Here is a 19,105-nt window from a genome sequence, read left to right on the forward strand (position 1 = left end):
GCGGCAATTCGGCGGGAGGTCCTTCGCTCCGAGCGGGAGTGAGGGACCGTCCGCTGAATAGCTGGACGTGCCGCCCCTCTCCAGAGCGGCTGCCCCAAGCACCTGCTTGCCAGGCTGGTGCCTGGAGCCAGCCCTGCCCATGCTTTCTCCTCAATTGAATTTCAGAATTTAGTCTTTCTACTGATTCATGGAACTAATAAACTGGGGCAATAGTTTCATAGGTACTATTTAATCCTGCGGGTTTCTTAGTTATAATTTGAGGATTGACTTACTGCATTGCCAACCACAAAAAGTTCAAAAATCATAAGTCACATCCTAAATAATCATGACAGTTACAATGTGAGCAAGTCTTGTAAATGTATTGCAAGTAACACAATTTTGGTCCCCATGCAGGAGCGTTCTCTGAAGGCCCCAACTGTGAATATGACCCCATTGTGCTAGGCACTGTACAAAAACATAGTGAGAGACAGTCTCCCCAGGGAGTTTACAATTCAGCATAAAGCGTGGGGGTGAGTTTGTGATGTGGGAGCTGAAACTGGGACCTACTAAACTCATCTCATTTGTGGGCAGCCACATATCCTTTAGATCAGTGGTTTTCAAGCTTTTTTTCTGGGGACCCAGTTGAAGAAAATTGTTGATGCCTGTAACCCAACGGAGCTGGGGATGAGGGATTTGGGCTGTGGGAGGGGCTCAGGACTGGGGCAGAGGGTTGGGGTGCGGAGGTGAGGGCTGCAAGGTGGGGCTGGGAATGCGGGGTTCACGGTGTGAGAGGGGGCTCTGGGTGGGGGGGTGGAGTGTGGGAGGGGGTCAGGGCTCTGGGCTGTGGGTGCAGGCTCTGGGGTGGGGCGGGGATGAGGGGTTTGGGGTGTAGGAGAGGGCTCCGGGTTTGGGGGGGCTCAGGGCTGGGGCAGGGGTTTGGGGCGCGGGCTTACCTCCGGCGGCTCCCGTTCAGCGGCACAGCCAGGGTGCAGAGGCAGGTTTCCCGCCTGTCCTGGCAACACAGACCACGCTGCGCCCCAGAAGCAGGTCCGGCTCCTAGGAGGAGGTGCGCAAGTGGCTCCACGCGGCTCTCACTTGCAGGCACTGCGCCCCCACTCTTATTGGCCAGTTCCCGGCCAATGGGAGTGCGGAGCCGGTGCTCGGGTGGGTTCAGCACACGGAGCCCCGTGGTCCCCCTGCCTAGGAGCCGGACCTGCTGCTGGCCGCTTCTGGGGCGCAGCACGGTGTCGGAACAGGTAGGGACTAGCCTGTCTTAGCCGGGCAGCACCGCTAATGGGACTTTTAACGGCCCGGTCAGTGGTGCTGACCAGAGCCGCTGCGACCCAGTTCCTTCCATTCCGTGACCCAGTTCTGGGTCGCAACCCACAATTTGAAAAGCACTGCTTTAGATGGAAATAACGTTGAATCCAGCTCAGCTCAAGCAGAGATCTGATGACCTGCAGTAAAAACATTACACCTGCAAGAATAAGGCTTGTAGTCTGGAAAATTACATTTATTAAATCAAGTTCTGACCTTTTGGGAAATTACATAGGCAGTCTTTAGCTCTCTGGAGAGGACGCATCGACAAACTCTCAGCCACACTGCTCAGTCTCTAAATATGCTCTCCAATAAGTTCCCCATCCTGTTCTTAAAGAAACAGCTCCCATTAACCAAAATACAAACACTAAATGTAACAATAAAACAAATATTAACACAACATCCAAATTAACTTCTAAATATAATGTTTTGCAAAATAATCCAACAATAACTCCTATTTTCTCTCTCTTACACACACTTTTCTCCCATCTGGTTCATTAACAGGATTTGAACCCACAACCTGAAAATCCACACTCCATATCTCTTCCACATCAGCTATTGGAGCCTTGGTAGTGGAAAGTATACTATTATCCCCTGTGTGAATCAGCTGATAAAGGGGGGAACAATGCACAATTCACATGTGGGTTATACAGCCATTTGTGATACACTAGTGGAATGTTGGGCACAAGGATTTGTGGTTTCTGTTCCTGAATCTGGGAGCAGAGTGTAATCTAGAGGTTACAGAAAGCATAGCCAAGTGTAACAGTGTCCCTTTTCTGGGTAAACTGTGAGGATTGAACATGGCACCTGTACCTGGAGGTAAAAGCATGAGTCTCCATCATTTATGCTAAAAAAATGTGTCTGTTAGTGTGGAGGCAGTAGAGTCATAAAATTCTGTATGTGGTCGAGCTGCTAAAGGGTCACAGAGAATCTCTGCAGTTTTGTGGGTTATGCAAGCACATAATTGGGCATGTTCATTCTGAAAGGCAGTGTGACAAAGTAGATGAGATTTGGGTCTTATTCATAACTTTGCCTGAAGTAACCTCTCTTATCTAATCTGTAAAATAGGTATACAATAGTAGTGGACGAGGCTTTGTTAATAATAAGACTGAAGGGCAACAAAATATTAACAGCAGTCAGTAAAAGACCTGAGATCCTGTAGCTTAGTGCTAGGCTAACGCATCACGATCTTTGACTTGGAGAAATGAACTGAGTAAATAAAAAGAGAGTCAGAAAGATAAATGTAAATTGATTCTCATAGGAAGGAATAATCAAATGCATGACTATGAATTGGGGTTACAGCATAGACTGAGATACCACATAGGGAGTGCTCTGGAGGATACAGCAAATAATAAAGTAAATCGACCACGCAATGATGTTGCGAAAAAGACATCTTATATTGAGTTGAATTAACTGAATAGCTTTTGAAACAAGCAAGATAATCATGCTACCTACTCTGCTCAGTGCTGGTTAAGTCTCAGGCACAGTGCTGTGTTTAGTGTTAAAGAAGTAAAAAAGATAAATTAAACAGCGGGAGGTTACAGATTGACAGAAGTTGGTTAAAAGGACCTGTGAGGAAAATTAAAGAGAACCAAGCAAGATCATTATTTACATTGAAATACCCCATATTTATTTTCTGATTTTTAAGTTTGTGGCATATATAAATCACGGGGATTTGTATTCGAATTGTCTGTGAATGACTCAGACATGTCCATGCTTGTGACAGTAGAGTGTGTGAATTGAGCTAACCTATTTAGAATTACTCTCTGGAGGTCCCCAGATTATAACTTTACAATCTACCCTGAAGAGGAGGTGGCACATAGCTACACTGCCCCAGGAGCAGACCAGAGAACGAACTGTGACTCAACTCCCAATTCTTCACCTGCTACTCCTTTGTTCTGAGGGAGGAGTAAATTTCCTCAGCTTTTTTGTGAGGCAGCTTATTATATACCCATCTAGCTGGGTAGTGTTGTGAAGGGAGGTCTGGAGTCCCCTCTCTGTCTACTTACGTGCAAAGATCAGTATGAGGCAAGCAGGGCCTGCTCTCCCATCCTCCCACTAAAGTCACAGTTAGAATAAGGAGACCCATACTCCCCTGCATGTCTGAATATGGATGTGACAATCTAAGCCCTGGGTATTTTAAATAATTATAGAAATCATCTCCTAACAAGGCCATATATATATACTTAGCTGATTATATTGGTGGTGACACATTCAGGCACTCCCCTCAAGTTATGCATGTAAGCAGATGTGCCTTTCTCAGTAGATAGGAGACTATACTTGTTTGGATCTGGATCTAAATGTGTCCAAACGTGTCTGGATCCAGGATTTTGATTTCATGCCACTTCTGCTTGTGAGATTTCATATTGGAAATTGCATTGGAAATCAACAGCAAAGACATTGGCCTAAGCAAACTCCTCTCAAGAATCGTGAATAATTACTGCACATGATTCACTAGTATTAATTTGCCAAGGAAGCTTACCACTCTAGGAGTCACAGTACAATAGAATAGTTCACATTTTCTGTGCATGTGAGGAGGATAGGGCGAAGAGACCATTTAAAATAATAAGTATGGAATGTGTATTATCTAAGCAGAGCTGGTATTTATAAACAGTGGGAAATATAAAATATCCATCACTCTCATTCTTTCCTAAGTTATTCAAAACAAAGAGTTTCCTTTGAATTCTTAGATTTTCCTTCTTAAGATTCATCTACCTCACTAAAAGCTTGTCTACGCTTACTGGGGGATTGACAAGCGGCAATCGATGCATCAGCAGTCAATTTAGCGGGTCTAGTGAAGACCTGCTAAATCGACTGCAGACCACTCTCCCGTCGACTCCTGTACTCTACCGGATCAAGAAGAGAAGGGGGAGTCGATGGGAGAATGTAGTGTGGACCCCACAGTAAGTAGATCTAAGCTACATTGATTTGAGTTATGCTATTCACGTAACTCAAATTGCGTAGCGTAGGTCGAATTTCCCCTGTAGTGTAGACAAGGCCTCACAGTCTCCGAGACTGAGAGGCTGAGTTGCTTGCTTGTTTTCAGAGTGAGTCACTGGTTTGATTTGTAAACCCCAAGAGTATAGGAGGTAACTCTGCAAACCTCCTTTGTTAAAAGCATGTGTGTCAGAACTCAACAGTATTCACAAACATTCCTTCAGCCCAGTATTCTTTTCTTACGCTCCAATGATATACTGCAGCTTGTTTGTATGAGACAATTTAGGCTGTAGGTTTTAGGTGTGGGCAGTCTACAATGGTATTGATTCAGAGAAGCAGGACTCTTTAGCCACCCATTAACTGAAAAGTATTATTCAAAGCCCATTTCACTCACATTCATCTCCCAGAACTTGTTAGTGCTTGACTGCTATGATGAGAACATACTTATGTAATGAATGAGGTTTCTTTAAACACAGAGGGAAGGAGAAGTGCACCAGGATTAGAGATTAGAGAACAGGGTTGTGGAGATTAGTGATTAGATTAATTGCTCTTTAGTGGGTCACTTGTTCACTAGGGTCACGCCTCATTCCTTTGGAGACCAGAGGATGCTAAGTTCTTGAATCCTGATTTCTTGCTGATATGAGGTACATACTTGTATTAATTTGTCTTGTAAATCCCTGCTAGGCCTTCAGTGCCAGAAGTAATTATTAAGGAAAAGGCAGATTACAACAGAGTCACCTGGCTTTCTAGTCCTGTTTTTAATAATATAATTAAATATATTAAGTATGTACTGTATATTCCAGTTTGTAGCAAAAGATTAACTTGGAAAAACCTATTTACACAAGGCTTGCCTAGTTTCAATATTTTTTGCAGGTGTGTTGCTGGAAGATTAGTGATTTAATGATAGAATTTACCTGTGGTACGATATGGGTGGGGTGGGTGGTTGAGAGTGAGAGAGACTGCCTCTGGAGAATTCTAATTCTTCCATTTTTGCTTACTTCCAGGAGGAGTCTATGCACAAATCAGCAAGCAGCAGCAGTGTCTCTCCTTCCCAAATGGAAGACTCCTTTCAAGAGACCACCTCTGGTAGAAAGAGTAAGTGGTCCGTGTTTAGGGAACAGCGTAGTTGTTTTGCTTTCCCACCTCCTAGCATTTTCTGTCTCACGAATTTTGCATGAGCATTTTTTGCTAATTAGTCAGAGCAGATCAGTGTTCGTGGGTAAGTATGTAGGGCTCACCCCTAGAAAAGAGACCTGCTCAATAGGTTAACATTGATTAAATATCCTCTTGACTGACATGAAGGCGTAGGCCGATTGGATACTGTACAGATATAAGTTACAAGGCTGCATAGTTCTGAAGACAAGAAAAACAAATACACGTATTTTAAATGAAGGAAAATATTGTTAAATGGGGAAAATAGTCTTTTCCTAGAATTGAATTTGAGGCCTCCACTAAGACAGTGCAATAGAATTAACTCATTTACTTTACTAGAATAATTGATCACCAGCAAATTACTGTGACCCTTCTTTCCTTTTTAAAATACTAAAAATATTGATTCAGAAGCATACATACTGTGATGTGCCTTTAAAAAAAAAAAAAAAAAACTGTTCAGAATACAGAGTTGCATATGTTCTGTGACTGAGGCCAGGTCTACATTCAAAAGTTAAGTCGACTCAGCTACGTCGCTCAGGGGTGTGAAAAATCCAGCCTAACACCCACTATATAGACAGTGCTAGGTCAATGGAAGAATTCTGTCAACCTAGCTGCTGCCTTTCGGGGAGTGTGACCAGGTCCCCAGGATCCAACCTGGACTCTGGGACCACTGAGCTCTCTGTCCCACCAACCTGGGCTGGCTCAGTTCAAAGTCTGTCCTCCAGATGTTCCTCCGGGTGTTGAGTTGGGGAGGGAGAGAGGCCAAGTGATGATGTCACTTTCCCTCATTTATATTTTCTTCAAGCTTGCTGGAAAGATCTCTGCTGTGACATGGGGATCAGGCACTCCCCATTGCATACGTGCTCTCTCTGAGAAGTCTCTGGGTTAGTTGATTCTTTCCTGGATGAATGTTGATGAGCCACTGGCTGGTCCTTTGTTGCAATTGAAAGTTTGACTGTGAGCGTCTGCCAACCTCACAACATATTTCGGTAACACACACATAGCAAAACTTCATAGCTTTACATACAATGATAGCACATACAATCCAATAGGATGTTAATGTTCAACTGATCAAGATTTTTAAAATATCTCACAAGGCATACTTTCTCAAAATATATCATAATCATATCATAGTGATGAATATGGGAGTTGCAGGGTGCTACTTTGAGATACAGAGAGGTAGATTAACTAGACGACAGGAGCGCCATTCTCGTCGCTGTAGTGAGGGTCTACACTGAACCGCTACAGCTGCTGTAGCATTTCAAGTGTAAACAAGCTCTTATATTCCTTTTAATTTTAAAGGGGATATTAATCGAACTACAAAAGAAACATTTCCTTTTTATAATTATAAAATGAAAAAAAATTGCTTTGTAATGTAGATTTTTGCAAATAATGAGCAAAAGAAAAAACTAAGTGAATATGCATTTTAAAGTTTTATTTGGTATTATCAAAATAGACTTTATCTGAAAATAATACATTTATAAGACTAAAGGACAAATTCTGTTCTCACTCTGGTCTTAATGTAGACTTCAGCTGAGTTATTCTGGCTTTACACTGGCATAACTAAGAGTAGGATTTGGCCTTGCCTTTCCATGTTATTACAGGAAAAGAGGAGACCTATAGAAGCTCCCCAATCAGTATATGCATACTGTGCAGTTCCTTTAGGAATAAGATACAGTTAGTGTACTCATTGCAAAGGCATAAACTGTCTTTAACCATTTCAGCTGTACAGCAGTATATGCTGCAGTTGCTGTTCTTTGTCAAGTAGTTGATTTAGATCTTTGAATTATTGTTAGAGCTTTAACATTATTCTGATGAACAATGAAACCTGTCATCATCAACCACTGGAGGGATTGGCAAAAATTGGTTGCTTAACACGGATGATCTTCTAATACTGTTGAATCAGACTTTTTCTCAGCATATGTGGGATACATGTGGGCGGCCCCTTAAAGGATCACTGTCAAATCACAATTGGCTCTAAATGTAGATTTTATAAAAAGAAAATTTTATATAACTTAAGACAAATAGAAATGTGTCCTGGAACTTTTTATAAAATTCCACTGAGAATAGTTGGTTGTAAATACATTAAAAATCCCTAGTGTTTCCAATAAACAAAGTGCTGCCAATGCACCAAGTAAAACAACTGAAAAAATAGAGAAATATTGTTTTCTCTGTCATCTCTTTCAGTTATGGTTATCTTAGATGTTACTCTGTAACAATATTTAGTTAAAATAGATTGACATTAGCATGATTTTTAATTTGACAGTGTGTGTCTAAATATTTTCATGTTGCCAAAACATATAGGTTTCTCTGAAATTGTTTCTGTATTATTATTAGCATTTTTTTTCATACGCTCTCTCTATGAAAACAGTGGCAAAGTAAGTTGAGTGCATCCTTCAGTGCCCTTTGATTTTAAAATTTATATTCAACAAGAGCAGAATTTGAGTGAATACCTGCAAACTGCACCTTCAGAAACCTGAATTATGCACAAAGATTGGCATTTGCATGTTAGTAGTGTAATTGCATACCCACAAGTGTTTTTTTTATAGGAGTGAAACTGTAGGTGCCTTTGCATTTTTGTGGAAACATGCAGTTCATCAGTTGGTTTTGAAAATATGACCCATTTAAAGACTATATGAAGATATTCTATCTTGTGTTACTTTGGAAATTAACAATAGATTTTCTACCAAAACTGTGTCTGTTCCCAGTGATAGTCCAATGACCATTCAATAACATTGTTTAACTTCTGCTGGTTGAATCTTTAGTGCCTCCGAAGTTTTTGCCAATATCATCCACACCACAGCCAGAGAGGCGTCAACCACCACAGAGGCGACACTCCATTGAAAAAGAAACGCCGACTAACGTGAGGCAGTTCCTACCACCTTCAAAACAGAGCTCCAGGTCACTTGTAAGTATCATGAGCATTGGCTATAGTGTGAGGAGGTTCAATAACTCCACAGTGGTGATAAGATAGAATCTTTCTAAGAGTTTAAACAACATTAAAACTTAGTTACATTTTGATTAGAGCTGGATGTAAAACAAAATCCCAAATTCAAACCAGTCCTGAATTTTTGGGGGAGTTTGGATCAAGATTAAATTTTCTGCCTCTCTGATGTTGTATCGAACCAAAACTCCAGGTTCAGATGTCCCAGAACTTTGGAGAAATATGGATCCTGATCTGAACTTGGTGGCTCGGACCCATCTCTAGTTTTTATTTCAGCCTGTTTCAGAAAATAATATAGCTTCTAAATAACAGATTAGGAGTTGCCTCCTTTCAAATGGAAAAGCAATTAATCTATTTTCTCTTTGTTATTGGAGTATTTTAATTCACAACTGAAGGAATGGATGGCTTTCTCTTCCTCCCTTGTAAAGAGCTAGTTTGGTTAAAGTCATAATGTGAGAGAAAAACCTTTGAAGAGTCCAACTCTTGGTGTGACCACATTGCATTGTTGAGGTCACTGAGGCATAAACTGTTTTGCTCCTTGAAAAGAAAGTACAGTACATTTGATCAATTAGCTTTAATTGAGAACTGTTTTCCAACAGCGCCTAAGTGGCAAAGGGGACGGAATGTTGGCTCTTTTGTGCTGGCACAGTGTACTTTGCAACTTCATGTGAGAAACCTGGGTTCAATTCCTGGTCTCTTGTTTTCCCTAGCAGCAGGGGCTCCAGGTGTCCCTTTGAGGTATCTATGTGTAGAGAGATTGATAGGAGCCTTCAGTGGAAGCAATGCTCACCAGTCCTCCACTTGACAGTGGCACTGATGAGCTTTGAAGTCCTATTTATTTTTCTTTGGCCAAAGAGATGGTGGCTGTGGGGCAAGTCCTTCAGAGTGATGAGGTTGAAGTGTAATAACACAATAGTCTTCAGGGATACAGAGGATACTTTCCCCACTTCTCCACAAGAAAAAAATTAACTTTGTATCACGTGCTTCTAGCTTGAATACAGCTTGTGGTCCTGGGTGAATGGCATTCAGTACTCTTAGCTCATTTTTCAAGGAACAGTAGTGAACCCTGCAGAGTATAGCACAACTAGAATTTTTTCTCCAAGAGTTTGTTTGGAGTGTAACTTTTGGAACCTCTAACACTTAAGAGGAGAGTTCATGGATGAGGGCATGATCAATGTAAAAAGAATTTCATTACCACAATGTACAGCAGTCGTTGTATGTGGGACCACAAGATTTGTTTTCACATAAGTATTCACAGGTAGAAATACGCAAAGGAAAAAAGCTGTGTGTCATTTTGAGGTGTTTGCTATTTTACACTTTCAGTATTCCTAAACAAATTACATCGTGATATTGATCCAGCCAATTTACTGTTATTGATCCAGCGCAAAACTTGGAGACTTAAAAAAGCTTAAATATGAGGTCATGGTTTTAAGTAGCTTGATTACGTTTTTCACATGATTTATTTCAAATGATCATAAATATATCTTTCCTTCTGTATAAGCTATTCATTGGTATTTGGCAACTGTCAAGTGGTGTGTGTGTGTGTTAAAACCAAAAGAGAAAAATTCTAATTGGCCTACCAATTAGAACAACAACAAAAATAAGCAGCAGAAACTTCAAGCAAAAGCAGCAAGGAAACATCTATTGGATTCCTGCAGGGTCACATAAATGAGGGTTTCAGATCATGTGGGGACAGTTTATTTACTCCAAAGAACACTCTGTAATCCTTCACCCAACTTGTTCAACATGCTTTTTCTGTATGAAGTGAAAAGGAAGAAAATTGATGTTGAAATTATGTTCTTTTAATGCAGTCTGTTTTATGTGCCGCTGTTAAATATATTTTTTAATCTTTGCAACAGTGCCCTCTGGAGGTGGGTAACTGATAAATCACTTGATCTTTTTGTTTTAATTCAATGCAAGGTTTTCAGTATTAGTCTAGCCAGTAACCTAACCAGCTCCTGCACCCTGACATGGAATTCTTCACCACTCATATAAGCTGGCATCTCTTATTATCACTGCATTTGTGATACTGCAGTTCCTTGAGTGGAAGCCTCTAGATAAGTGCAAAAAATGCTTTACTTTTTATTTGACTGCACTCTTCTTCATCCTTTCCTCCAGGATTGATGGAGTTTCAAATTCTTATCTGCTCCAGTGACAGCAATTTCCCTTCAAGGTGAAAGAGCTTGTCGTTAAATAGACATCAATGCCAAAGAAAAAAGGCCATTGCTACAGTTTCTTAGCAGGATTAGCAGGCAACTGGTCTGTCTTGCATACTAACTAGGATTTTGTGAACAGGCATCTCCGCATACCAATTAGTGCTAAAGTAAGAGGAGTGGGGAGAAACAAACTTGGAAAAATTCCAAACAGAGCCCTTTTTCATGTCAGCATATCAATGGTAAATGAGAAGTTGCAGAAACTGCAGCTGGAGAGTTCACTATTTTTCCAGGGTTGGCCTTGTGGTGTACCTACCAAAGTCACCCAACTTGGTACCTAATCAGTAAGATACAGTCAGTGTACTGAGGTGTATGTGTGAAAGCCTTCATGATTTTTCTTATTTTCATGATCCAGAATCCCTGCTAACTATTTCATTCATGTTTAGCGTTCCCTATTCTGCTTCCTATCTATTGTTCAGGTTCCTAGGATAACCAGGTTTTTTCCAAGGACGACTTTCAGACCATTTTTTTCAACCATACAAACAGCTTCTCTGCTCAGCTCTCATCCCTTTGAAGCAGCCTTGGTTGGAGTGGCAAGGGCTATGTATTATCTGTGTGACAGAGCTTTTACCAGTAGGTGGAAACCCCCAAAGGTTTGCCTCTTTATGCTGGCTTTGGAAATGATCTTTACAAGCACATGAGTTCTAGGGGGAGCACTTCCTAAGCTGTGGCAAGAATTAACAGCTTAGGTTGGCACACTACTCCTGATTGAGATTGATTTCAGTGTTTGTAGAATACTTGTGTGTGCTTAGATCCTTCAGTCACCTCATGGGAAAAAGAAATCAGTTGTGAAAGGACAGCAAACTAAAAATGCAACATCATATTATTATCAGTGGGACACGTTTTCCAAATCTTAAATGTACAGCACATGAAGATCCACCAACCTTCACAAGCAAAACCACTGTGATCCTTGGATTGTGTTGAAAAGATTAAGCTGTTTGTTGCTTTAACAGGATATACCGTATCATGGAATAGAATGGCATTTCTAAGCAAAATATTACTTAAAACCCTAACAATGGTTTTAGTCTTTGATGCACTTAAGTATCAGAAGTATCCAGCATGATCAGTAGTTGGCTTGCACCAGGTTAGGTCAACCAGTTGAGAAGAAAATAACTCCCCCCAAACCATTTTTGGAACTGAACAGGAACCAACAATTTTTAAGGTTCTGAAATTTGGTGGGTTTTTCCCCCTCCCATTTCTGGTCCCAACCAGAAAATATTGCAAGACTATCTGTAGTCTAGAGATATCTAACTGAGTACTCCAGACTGAAGATGTCTAGTTAGGCATAGACTTTAGAGTGCCTAACATAATCTGAATTGCATAATTTTTGTATTTCACCCAGCACTTGAATATACATTACTTTCTTGCTGTGACGCTTTTGAATGCATGGTAATAACTTGTAATGCAAAGTTTTACAACACATCGCGTATAATAAATACATTAATATGAAACATGTACTGTTTATACATAATCAGCACAAGCTCTTAGGTGAGGATATATTGAAAATAATCTACAAAGCACTTATTTCCTATTATGGAGATGTAATTCAGACTACATGTTATTCTTGATATAAAGTCACCACACTTACACTGTAATAGCTCTGATTGAGCCCTTGGTATGCTGTGACTACATAGTCAAAATGTTAAGCAAATTCTTTACAAGTTCATTAACTTTTTAAGTACAGAAAAGTACTTTTAACATGGCTTATTTTTTTCCATTTAAAATAACCATACTAAACTGTCTTTAATTAATATTAATTGATGATTGGATTCAAATCCAGAAAAACAAGTAAATTCAGAAGCCAGGTTCTGTCCTTAACACACTCCGCTGAGTGTAGGTATTGCAGAGGACTTAGGACATTACACACACTACCATATGCAGCCCCTATGACATGGACAAGGATTAATGATAGGAGTTAAAGCTAAAACTCTAAAATGTTACTGTTTTTGTAAATTTTAGTCAGTGGTTAGTGTAATTTTGATTAGCTTAATTTAAAGACTGAGCTAATGTTGAAATTAAAGATTTGGCATGTACTTATTTTTATTCTGAGAAGGAAAAAAATTAAACATTCTTCAGAAATCAGTATATCACTTAACTTTTGTTTAATGTTGCATTAAAGCTTTGTTGTCCTTGTGTAATTGCTGGAATTAAAACATTAGCATTTAAACAAGTGAACATTTTCCATGTTCCCCCTTTTCCCTGCTGGCTGTTCACACAAGGTTTAATGAAAATTAATTTTGATGGTTGCAAGAACAGATCCACATCATTCTTCTGCTATCTAGTAAACATCTGAAGTACTAGTTCTACAGAAACAAATTTTTATTGATAAAGCATCTTAAGAGATTAAAGAAACATATTAAAGAGGCTAAACTTTAAAAGTTGAAACGTGTATTTATCATGTCATTAAATATGCAACAAATTAGTGTTTAAATCTTCATCATAATGAACATTTTGTTGTCTAAGGGAAGAATTAAATATGATACTTGATTGTATTAAAGGAAAAATATCCCTCCTGTAAGGAAATAGCTTTCTAAAAGACTGAAAACTGTGATTGATCAAAAGCATTTAGTAAATCTCACTTGCCACAAACACCATCCTGACATCCCATTCTGTAGAAAATAAGTTTCTCATTGGCATTGCCTGCCCCACATTCTCTCACCCATTATTCTTCCTCTCCATCCCTCCCAAAGTATTGTTGATATCTAATAGTGCTGTCATCATAAGGATCTCAAATACAATACTGACAGCTAGCTGCTGGTTACGTGGAAGTTTGCTGCTAATGAAATGACGTATTTTGTATGTTCATGGAGTTTTACACCTCTCAGAGGAAATCACATTTGGTTTTGATAGGGTTTGGTTTTTCCAGAAAACTAAGTGTCACCAGTAAGAACATACCCCAGAGGTTTGGCTTGTCTAAGAAAACCAAAATAAACTCAATTTTAGCTTTTTGTGGGTACCTTAAACAGGGTAAATTTTTTTTATGTTCCTTTTCTAGGTAGATAAGACAACAGTTCTTTAAAATATAGTGGTTCCTAAATGCTAATGTTTGCCAGGTCTGCAACAGAGATCAAAATATTTTCTCTCTAATTGAAAGTCAGAACAGAATTTTAAGACTATCTATCTAAATTGAGCACTCTGATTTATCAATTAGATTTCCAAGCTATCCGTAGAGTGCTGTCATCAGTTTCTTTGTGTGTACAGAGGAGATTTCCTGTATTTATTCAGAGAACATTAAATTTCTGTGTCACTTCGGCACCATAGCCCCGCTGGGCTAAGTGAACAGGTGCACTAAGCAAAAAGTGATGAATTCCCAGGGCAGTTCTGTCTTTCTGTTAGAACCATGCAATCAACCTCAGGGCTGGATTACAAATGGGAACGAGGCTTTTTATTCTGTGGTACCGAAGTTAGAGGCCATATGCTCAGGGTTGCTATTCTCTTAAATGCACTAGCACAGAGTGTATGGAAGTTTCACAGATGGGCAGTAGTTCCATCATTAGTAGCCTGGGTGTAATTCCCTGCTAGTAAGAACACAACAATGGATTAACTGTTTTGCTCAAACTTTATATTTTAAGATTATTTTAATAAAGTTTAAATTGACATTATCATCATCTTGGAGGGAAGGTATATTAACTGCATATAATACATTTTCTATTCTTTTGGTCTAGATTTTGTTCACAGGCTCTAATTATAACCATGATTACCAATATGTGGTACCATTGAATAAAAATTCTTTTGGAGGTGGCTACTAACCGCTTTCTTCAGCTACTCTGGGCACCACAAAGTCTCAGAGAAGCTGCTTGTCTTTAAGCAACATACTATCAAAGGGAACAGTGCCAAGAAATATCTTTTTACACCTATGTATCAAATCATTTTGTGTCCTTTCAAATTATAAAATTGAATTGTAATTGGCTAAAACAAATATTCATAATAAATAAAATAAAATCAATGGAAACAGGTGTCAGATGATATAAGTGCTCATAGAAAAAATTGTACATAATCAGTGTCTTGGTTTGAAACTCATGTGATGCCCATGGATCAGCCAGTGCTATTCCGTTTTTGGGTTGTGAAATCTTTTCTTTGAAGTTACTAACTAGGTGGCTGGCTTTCTAGGCTGAGATCTTGAAAAGATGATGGGTTACATAGTAATGTAGATTTTTGGCTTCCAGGAGGAATTTTGTTACCCAGTGGAATGTCTGGCTCTGACAGTGGAGGAAGTCATGCACATTCGTCAGGTGCTGGTGAAAGCAGAGCTGGAAAAGTACCAGCAGTATAAAGATGTCTACACTGCCCTCAAAAAAGGAAAGGTATGCTTGTTTCAGCTGATCCACTGAGAGCTGTTAGGGAGGGAGGTGAATCACACAGATTCCAGTCAGTGAAAGAATAGGAGTTGGAACCAGAATTCAGGTGTCAGATTTTCATTAGTAATTGACCAGTCAGACTTTCAATTTATATTGGAGAAACTAAACTAAACTTTCCCTACATGAAGTAACAGATGGGCCAGTTTCCTTGGTTTATATATGGAAATGTCAAAAATTTGTATTGGAATATCACATTTGTGTTTGACCCTCCATAAAGAAACAGTAGCGTTTACAGTAGTTGTTGCGCGCGCTCTCTCTCTCTCTCACTTTTTTTAGCTTAAGTTTAATAAAACATCCTTCCCCCATCATTTCCCTAGACCAGTGGTTCCCAAACTTGTTCTGCCGCTTGTGCAGGGAAAGCCCCTAGTGGGCCGGGCCAGTTTGTGTACCTGCTGCGTCCCCAGGTTCGGCCGAACGCAGCTCCCAGTGGCCGTGGTTCGCTGCTCCAGGCCAATGGAAGCTGCTGGAAGCGGCGGCTCGGCTGAACCTGCGGATGCGGCAGGTACATAAACCGGCCCGGCCCACCAGGGGCTTTCCCTGCACAAGCGGTAGAACAAGTTTGGGAACCACTGCCCTAGACACACATACATACACAGCCATGCTACTTCATATTTTTTTCTGGAGAGACCAGAGCTACAGGTAAAATAGGATATAATAAAAGTTTTACAATATAAAGTATCTTTTTTTTTTAATTCCCATTGAAATCAATGGAAGCTGTCACAACCAAGTCCAGTTCTCTTGTCTGAATGGACACCAGTCTCTTGTGAGTGGACCCAGCTGCTGATTCCCACATGCTTCTAAGTGCCTTGGGTCTGGATAGTGTCTGATCACTGTTCCTAGCCCTGGGTTTCTCAAGCATGCTCCCAAGTGCAGACCCTATTTCTGCTACCCTTCTTGGGAATTGGGACCCCATTTGGACCTAGAACCAGTGATGCAGCCTTACCAAGTTCCAAATTGTTACATATGTTCCACCTCTCTGTGGGTGCTTTGAGCTTCCTGATTTGCCCCTTGAGGGACAACATGGCAGGCAAACAAGGAACACAGGCTTAGCAAAGGAATTTCTTAACCACAGACACTTTACTCTTAACAAAGCACATGAGCGAGTTACAGATGTTTGAAAAAACAAAATCCTGAATACAGCCCCCAGTCTGATCTCACCCCTCCTGTGAATACAGGGTTTGGTCAGCATCCCTAGGCCAAGCAGCTGGTCCTGCCTTCTCTGTCCTTAACGTGTTGTCCTGGCATGTAGCAGTAGACGGTTCCTTCACATAGAGTATTCCCACTTAAATAACCCCTTGGGTTAGGTCCTGTCCCTTCCCCGCATCCCACCCCCACCATGTCTCAGCTTCTGTGCAGATAATCTTTCTTCTTATGGTTGGGCTGGCAGTAGAAAGACAAACAGCACTGCTGGCTTTGGATTGCTCTGTGTCAACTTATCAGATATAGTCATTCAACTAGGTCTGGAGCCCCCACTACAAAATGGGTGCTCTAATCCACATTGGAGATTGCAATACAACATGAGGGTCGCACTCCAAAATGAAGATTACAGTTTAAAGTGGAGCTCTGGAAACAAAATGGTACCCACAAAACAAGACAGGGTTCACAACTTGATCCAGAGCCCCCAGTCTGTCACAGAAACTTTCCCTGTATAAAGAGTGTGGAACCAAGGCCCTTATATATGAAAGAGACAATGAGAGATGTCAACAAGTTCTTCTAATTCATTTAGAATAAAGTGGGTGAGGAATTTCCCCCCCCCTTGCCTGGCTGAATTGTATGTTCTGAGTTTTAAAGCAAGTGGGATTATTTTAAGGCTCCATTGTCCTCCAAAGGTAAGCAGGATGCATTAATCTCACACTCTTATTTTTTGAGCCTTAGGCAAGACATTCAGAGGCTCATGAGTAACAAGCTAAAAGGAATTTAAAGCTTCTGGGAAATCATGCATCATGTGACTCGGGGATTTAATATGAGAGCACCCATCTGCCAGTGTATTTTTCTTCCATAGATTACAGATCACTAAAAAAAAAATTACTGTCTCCTTTTCCTCCCCTGGGCTCCTGCACATTAAACTCATCAAATAAATCTATCCCAACTTCAGTCTGTGCATCTTCACCAAAGGCCAAGTTAGAAGCATGCAATTTTATTTCCAGGACTGTACTGCTAACATTGCAGTCTCTTCTGTTTTAAATTTCTTTAGCTCTGTTTCTGTTGTCGAACAAGGAGGTTTTCTTTCTTCACCTGGTCCTACACCTGTCAGTTTTGTAAGAGGTGAGTTTTTGCTCAGAGTGAAATACTAGGATTCATACCTCACTGGTTTCTATTTTAATTCACAGTGTTATTTGGTTTTGTTTTTGAAATGTAGTTATGGTCAGAAAAATGACTGTAAAAATGGCTCTTCCTTATTCAACATACCTGCTCCCTTAATATATTCAGATTCAGAGCGGCTCAGGTTTTAGAGTAAAACGGTAACAGTGCTCCTCTGTTAGCCCAGCAGAGCCCATATGGGTATGAGGCAATGAGATAGATTCTACAGAACCCTCCGGGGTGACATGTGAACCCGAAAGAACAAAGAGAATTTCAGATTCCATTTGAGTTGGTAGTATTGGCAGTTGGGGAAAAAATGTTTACTTATAAACTGACCAAACTTTAAGGTGATAGTCAATAAGGCAGTAAATATGGAACTCTATGCACCCCACACTGTCTTACTTAAATAACATTTCTTTCCACTGAATGATTCAGACTTTTACTTTTCTACACAGGCCTGTATGTTCACAGTGTTGCAAAAAGGTAAGTTCAGGAACCTACCGTTTGTTCCTTTCAGAAAGGCTGTCTCTTTGGTAACGATACTTCACGCTGTCATTCTCCTGCTCTTGTAACAGATGCGGTTGCCATCAAAGCCATACTCCACCCTTCCTATCTTCTCTCTGGGACCTTCTGCTTTGCAGAGAGGAGACAGTTTTATGAGACCAGAAAAACCCTCCACCAGTCACCACCGGCCGCTTAGGAGCATGTCCAGGTGAGAGACATTCCTAGTTCATCTGTGCTTCTGGTAGCAGCTCTTCATAAGATCTTCTTCTCAGTCTCTTAGTTGCTAATGAGACATAATATACTAGGCTCTGTTTTTGTAGTTTGTTTTAATTTTCCAATGTTTGTCATATCATTTTAGAAACCCAAAGATAAATGTCTTTCCTTACCGATTTCATTTTTCCACTGGATAAAGATTGAGGTTTTTCCTTACATTTCTAGTGGAACAAAACCCATCCTGATTACTTTTCATTTACTACTTAGTAAATATAAACTATATTTACTTAAATAAGACTTGCTGACACAATATTTAAAATGTGCTCTGTCCCCTTTCTATACTATAGCTGACAATGATAGTAATATCAGTACAGCTGATAAATATTCTCACTTTTTTTTTTCTAGTGTAGATGGATCCTCAGAAGAAAAATCTCTGTTCTTGGTAACTGAATAGGGAAATTCTCCCTTATTAGACAATGACTTACACATGCAGAGGTGAAAGTAAGCTGGTACAGTGTACCGGCAAGAGCCAGTACGCCAGACCGGACCAGCTTCCCCGGGCTGGCGATTTAAAGGGCCCACGGCTCCCTGCAGAGGCCGGAGCCCCGAGCCCTTTAAATCGTCTCCTGAGCCCTGCTGCCGGAGCCCTGGGGTAACGGCGGCAGTGCTCCATCGGTGATTTAAAGGGCCCGGAGCGCCGCTGCAGTAGCGGCGGCCAGAGCCCCGGGCCCTTTAAATCGCCCCTGAGCCCCGGGGCTCCCAGCCTCCTCTGCAGCTGGTAGCTCTGGGGGTGATTTAAAGGGCCTGGGGATTTAAAGGCCCCGCCTCATCCGTTGAGGCCATGCCCCCTGCTCAGGATTCTGGCGTACCGGTAAGTCCTTTAAGTTACTTTCACCCCTGTATACATGTCAAACACTTTCTACTCTCTAGCCATAGGTTTGTTTCATTTGGATCAGGTCAGGATGTAGATCCATGGACCCCTCTCTCTGTGTGCAAGTCTGTCTTTAAGACCCACTTCTGCCAGGGTGTCTACATGCAAATTAGCAAAATTAAGACATCCATGTAGTCATTCATAAAATTCTCTTTGCCAAATCATGTTTTACACTAGCCTTCACTGAATAACCATGTAATCTTATTGACGTGTCTTCCCATCTCCATCCTTTCCTTACTGCTTTTTTGCACCCTCA

General features: G+C 40.6%; 1 protein-coding gene across 1 annotated transcript in view; it reads left to right on the top strand.

The window, feature by feature from the left end:
• The window catches only part of SPIRE1 (spire type actin nucleation factor 1), a 124,576-nt gene that overhangs the window by 100,235 nt on the left and 5,236 nt on the right, over positions 1–19,105 (top strand). The window contains exons 11-16 of the mRNA XM_029914161.1: positions 5,238–5,328; positions 8,151–8,293; positions 14,709–14,846; positions 17,095–17,165; positions 17,657–17,684; positions 17,777–17,913. Coding sequence (XP_029770021.1) covers positions 5,238–5,328; positions 8,151–8,293; positions 14,709–14,846; positions 17,095–17,165; positions 17,657–17,684; positions 17,777–17,913 — 608 coding nt within the window. The remainder of the gene's footprint in view (positions 1–5,237; positions 5,329–8,150; positions 8,294–14,708; positions 14,847–17,094; positions 17,166–17,656; positions 17,685–17,776; positions 17,914–19,105) is intronic.

This window comes from Terrapene carolina, unplaced genomic scaffold, assembly GCF_002925995.2.
Source record: "Terrapene carolina triunguis isolate 2854851 unplaced genomic scaffold, T_m_triunguis-2.0 Scaffold58, whole genome shotgun sequence".
NCBI classification, from domain to species: Eukaryota; Metazoa; Chordata; order Testudines; family Emydidae; genus Terrapene; species Terrapene triunguis.